The sequence below is a fragment of the Thunnus maccoyii genome, chromosome 19, assembly GCF_910596095.1.
Source record: "Thunnus maccoyii chromosome 19, fThuMac1.1, whole genome shotgun sequence".
Taxonomy (NCBI): Eukaryota; Metazoa; Chordata; class Actinopteri; order Scombriformes; family Scombridae; genus Thunnus; species Thunnus maccoyii.
This window is the reverse complement of record NC_056551.1, coordinates 9,828,274-9,834,273: the sequence shown is the minus strand read 5'-3', so window position 1 is coordinate 9,834,273 and position 6,000 is coordinate 9,828,274. Positions and strand designations below refer to the sequence as shown.

Below are 6,000 nucleotides of genomic sequence, written 5' to 3'. Positions count from 1 at the left end.
TTTATAAGTAACACGCCCCGCACTGTTCATCACACACCCACTTATGCTGTCTCACTCATGCAGAAACGTATCGTGAGAGGGAGAAGTTTATAAGCACCATAAAATGACATTACATTTGAGAGTGGTAACGAGTGAGGAGTACTTTATTATCATTTTGGAGAAAGGAGTCCGGCAGTGGGGTTCACCTGTGGAGGGTCTGTGATTGGAGAGACTTTGCGCTTCACTCCGCCCCCCGGCGCGCTGCCCGCCTCCCCAAACCCAGAGCGCACACAGCTCCTCAGTACCTTCCTCTACCCGCCGCATAACATGAGCTCTCATCTCTCCGAGCGGACGTGTAACGATACAGATGGTTTCAATACGGTATCCCGCTTTATGCTGACCGAAACTGCTGTTGTTTAGGAAAAATCCCCCCTTTAACCGGTTGTGTTTTTTGGATGCGCCATGCAATCACGCTGGTGGAGTTGTGGTATTCGGCTGGTGGCATGGACGTGGGTTTGGAGTCTGGCATTGCTTGGAGCGTGGTGCATCCCCGCAAACGAAGGTAAAACATTCACATATTATAGGCTACTTTTAGATTAATGACACCGCTGGTGCACAAATGGGCTTTACTTGTTACTGACAAGTCTGACCGGTTAAAGGTCCGTGATGTGCCTCTTGTTCACCAGACCATCAGTCCCCTGCGGACTGGCTACGCTTCCGACGCTGTTTGACAGAAAATGAGGTCGTCTATGAAATGCATTTGAGCAGAAAATATTTATGGCCTCTGTGTCCCTTAAGTCAGTAGCTACACCTAATTACTATATGTTCGGAAACGGTAAAAAGGACCTTTGAACAGAACATGTCTCTCTCCAGATAATCAGCCGTTTGAGGACTTGGCAGCGCCGACAGACGCACAGTGCGCTGCGAAAACCACTGAATTAATCTTAAACATTTTCCTGTGGAGCGTTTGAAGTGCTCACCATTACTGTTGAGTTGACATTGACCTTAACGCACTGTAATATATTTATATATAATATTTTAAATTGAGGGGGAAATAACGATAGGAATTCTCATTTCCTTCAGTTGGCTTTGTAGAAGAGTCAGTTTTAGTTTTTTCACCTCTTGTTAAAAAAATTGTGACATTAGAGCGATATTTCTCTAAATTTCCTCTAAGATAGTTTAAGATTTACTTTAGTTAGACACTCTGTCTTTAACGATACAGATCAAAGCCTTTTTAAACTCTGGATCCCTTTAACATGCAGTCGCTTGATGTAATTATTATGCTATCTTGTCAGATATTAACAGATTGATTTGGTAAGGTTCATAATGTGGCGCAGTTATTTCCTTATGCGTGCAATAGGATGCAAATGTTAACTAATCAGTTTTCACCTCAGCTGAACTAATGCACACCCGCATTCATCCGAGTAAATGTCAAATGTGGATATTTGTAAAGTGGCTTGAAATCATCTCCCAAAGAAAAAAAATAAGTAAAAAATATGGAACAGTGTTTCAAATATTGTTCCCACGCTATTGTCTACAGACTGAGCCGCGTTTTAATAGCTGGAGATGGATGCTATTGTTTAGGGCTATTAGATGGCATTGTCCGGGAAAGGGAGAACATTCATCAACCTGCTTATTCTTCACATGGCAGATTTATTTGGTCGAAGTTTAGATTCACAAAAGTAGTTCCCATTGTGTGGCCATGGGACCGCTGAAGGATCCTGGAGGGGTTTGCAGGGCATCCTTCGGCAACATATAAAAGTTCACCGGTTTTAAAGATTACACTGCCACACAAGGAGTTTGGGCATTTAACTTATGTATTTGTTTTTTTATACTGGTGCAAACTAGCCTATAAGTTCCACAAAATACTGGAACGTTTACTTGTACTTGTACTGAAAACCTAGCCAAAACAGTGACTCATGAGCTTTTGTCTTCAGCACAAATTCCAGTTAAAACAGCCTTGTTAAAGCCGAGCTTCAGGCAAAATGTTGTGAATCAACGGCAGTCTGGATGATGATGTCTGTGTTTTGACTGCTGTGATTGAAGATGGGGAGAAGTGTTGAAAAGCTCATTCACATTTATCTGGAGCATCTCAAAATTTGTCAGACATTTGGCTACTTTACTTTCTTCATTTTGTCTCATGTTTCGCGTTGTTAAAAACCTGTTTTACTTTCTTAGAGGTGTTCTCTCTCTCTCTCTCTCTCTATCTATCTCTCTCTCTTTCTCTCTCTCTCTCTTTCTCTCTCAGATTTAACTTGAAAAGTCGTGATCTACTTAGCAGAAAACATCAATATAAAACCAACAAGTCATTCCTCAAGACGCATTTGCCAGTGGCTGCCATTCAACACAAATTTTAGATTATTGGCACATATTTACATTGTGAGATATAATCATACCATTGCATGTGTAACTGGAGAGAGGAGTGAAACCTGTAATTAAAATAGCTGCTATTCTCTCATTGGGCTCATGTACTGTAATTGAAAAAGTAGAATTAAACATTTTTTCAGCTCATTTAAGACATCTTCGAGGAATCAAGGGGGACTTTGGCCACTTTCCCATTTTAATATTTGTTTTAATATGACAGGGAGGTCCTATCAGGCCACATGCTGAGGATTTGCAGTGTCATGTGTCCTCACAATACACAGCATACTTACATCATTCACCATAAAAGATAACTGTTTTCAAACTTTAAGTTCACATTTCAATTGCAGCTAGATGCCAAGTTTGTGCTCTAATTGAAGGAAAAACAAGGGAACGGAGAAAGATCTTGCTGCCTCCTTTATTATATTAACATTTTCCTAGCAGTGGGGAAAGTTTTCCTGCAGTGAGGCTCCACCACTGATGGATGATATTGAGAAAAAACTGTACACACAGTACCAAGTTGATTAATTTCCTCTCTTGAAAAGAATCCATTCTTATTTAAACTGATCAATTTCTGAGAACATCTCGACGCAGTGCCAGATGCCTCACATCTGTTTTAGAGATTGTTACCATGTACAATTAATAATAATATCTGACTAATGAGGGTGATCTTGGGGATGTGAGGCTACACATTAGTGAGTTTAAAACCCATCACTTTGCTTTTTGTTGTTAATGGTGTTGATCAGCTGAGGATGGCGGATTTGCTGCGTGTGGGTAAATTATATTAAATTGCTTGGGGGAAAAAAGTGCATGTTTGTGTGTGTGTGTGAGAGAGAGAGAGAGAGAAGGCAATAAGCCCAGAGCGAACATGTAAATGCCACAATCAAACATCACGAGGCACAGACAGACAACAAGGGAAATATGTTGAGAAAAGTACATCTGATATACTTCAACCCTTGTTTATTTTAATTGAAATGAAAATAAATAGGCCAGCAGCCTTTTGCCTCTCAGATCAACTACTCAGTCGTCATTTTAAGGAGAATTTTATCAGCGTTCCCTGAGCTGAACAACCACTTACTCCTCAATATATTTGAAATACTTACAACATCCTTCAAGTAATGTCACTACAAGACGAAACCACTTCACTGGTGATGGCTTTTAATAATAAATTCTGTAGATCATTGTCACAGCTGAGCTTTAACTTGTTAGGTGCTTTGTTCCTTAGAGAGAGTGAAAGAGGTAACATATCCCTTATGATCTAGTTCAGCATCACTTATCTCTTCTTTATGGCCTAATTAGTTGTCTAATCGCCTCCTAAGGACATCTTTTATTATTCTCTGCAGAGCAGTGGAGATGGTAAGACTAGAGGAGTGTGTTGGGAGGGGTTTGTGGAGCGAGTGTGTCTCAGCTACTGAACTAGCTCTCGCTTCATATTTTGTTCCGCTTACTTCACCTTCACACTGCAGAAAGACTTTCTGTATTTTATGGATGTCTATCCTTTTGTTTACATCGGGGCGGGGTTGCTATATAGATAGGCTGTTTTATGGTTTATTGCAGCACATGTGACTGGATATATTGTACCCAACAGCTGGTTTAAGAGATGAATAGTGTTTATGAGATTAGATTTTTGGGTGATTGATAGCAGTTTTTTTGTACATACTAAGTGTATTGATGTTACACTAGAAAACCTATCTAATTGATAGATCTGAACCGCAGCAAGAGGTAACACTTTGGAAATGTAACTTCAATACCCAGAAATCTTGACTTGGCTGTTTTGCTCCCCTATTTGTGAGTATGATTACATATTTTTATCCCTATTTTAAGATATGTCAGCTCAGTGGGCCAATTTAGATAGATAGCTGTTAACTACAAAGCAGTTTCTCTCTTTTGTACAGTTTAAATTGGACAGTGGTTAAAAACTTTCTACACTACATCAGTCATGGACAGGAGTACGTGAACCCTGCTGAGGAAACCAGCAGTGATCTTTGTGAAGAACTTGCTGATCAGAGTTAGACTGTGCTAAGTGGCTTCACTGTGGATGATGTGGGCTTGTGCAAATCCAAAAAAGGTTTAATGAAGCAATAATCATCTAAATGTATATTTCTCATGAAGCGGTCGTTCTCCAGCACCTGGTTCAAGAATAGTGTTTGCCTTTAAATTTTATTGGAGCACTCACCATATTTTTTTCCTCATTGGATAGTGTATAGTTCACCATCAGATGCAAGCTTCACACTGGGGGAATATGCAACAAAGGTACCAAAACCATGATTTTACAAATGGAACGCCTGAGGCCAGGTGGTAAAGTATTCTCTAAGACCGGCTAGCATGTAACAGATACACCAGTGGTATGCTCAAGTGTCTAGCTCTTAATCTACTCCCATTACACGGAAACTAAAAGCTTTGGTAGCAACAATGGATCAGTCAGTTGGACTTTCTCTTTTATTGTTTGAGCACACAATGTTTCAGATGCAGAACGAGCCAAACGTCATCATATATGAGATAAAGAAAACTGAACTCTGGCATGACAAAGCTTGAGTCAGGTTTATGGCACATTGTTTCACATACAGCAAAGGACATGAACCACGTTCATTGATGTGATTTATGCAGTGTGTGAAAATGCTGTTGAGGATTTTTTTCGCTCTATGTAACATGCATTAGTCATCATTCAGTAAGTGAAACATACCAATGATAGCCTTTGTTGCTTGGCCACAGTCAACATGATAGTAAACTTTGTTTCTTTGTTTGGAACTCAGCCCCTTGTTGATACTGTGGGACTCCTCCATGCCACGTCATCACCATTCTTGCAGTCTATACTCCATAAACTTGACTTTTGAACATTTGCGCCTTTGTTGTAGAAGAAGCAGTCGGGCACATTGAAAGGGGCAGAACTTACGAGACTACTCTGTCACCAGTGCTGTGAGAGGAGATGGGGACATGTTTTGAAGAGTGCAGTGGTCAAGTAATTGCACTTGACAGCTTTCAAGTGAGAGGCTGGAAGAGGAGGATTTTAATAGATCAGATTGAGCTGAGGGCTCTGTTACAGGCACTGAATTGCCTGAATCAGTTGGGCAGCAGGTTTCGGTAAACAAGGTGCACAGATGTGCAGTTCCACAAAGACTGTGAATGAATAATAGTTGCTGTTCTTACCGCAACACACCCCAGGCCATGTCAACTCTTGACTCATGCTGTGACTTTCAGTGTTTAAACTATGTGCTAAAATTCCTTTCAAATTCTCACACATCTTCATCTAACACCACTGTGTATTATAAACATGGGAAGTGATTTTGATTCTGTCAGCCTATAAGAGGGACACACAAGTTCAGAAAAGAAACAACAGCAAAAAACTGTGGACAATTTGATTTAAACTGGAAATTTCTTCTGACAAATGCCTACCAGTAAAAATCCTGTTACTGTACCTGTCCTAAGATTTGGTCTGGGAAATAGATATGACATCTACACATGAGAAGCTCTTTTCTAAATCTCAGTTTGTGATTAAAATTGTGTCAATTCTCAAAACTCACATTGGAATCTACACAGTAATCAGCCTTTGTGATGCAAATGAAACAAGCCTTGACTGTCTTTCGCTGGATACTTAATAAAATACAATAATGATTGTAAATGGTTTATCTTGGCCACGTTAGTACATGTAAACCATTTTTT

The 6,000-nt window shown here is 40.0% G+C and overlaps 1 protein-coding gene across 1 annotated transcript in view; it reads left to right on the top strand.

Moving 5' to 3' along the window:
- Positions 1-293: 293 nt before the first annotated feature.
- LOC121885230 (ephrin type-A receptor 5) overlaps positions 294-6,000 on the top strand; it is a 70,485-nt gene continuing 64,778 nt past the window's right edge. Inside the window, exon 1 of the mRNA XM_042394477.1 lies at positions 294-541. Within this exon, the coding sequence (XP_042250411.1) occupies positions 442-541 (100 nt within the window). The 5' untranslated portion in view covers positions 294-441. The remainder of the gene's footprint in view (positions 542-6,000) is intronic.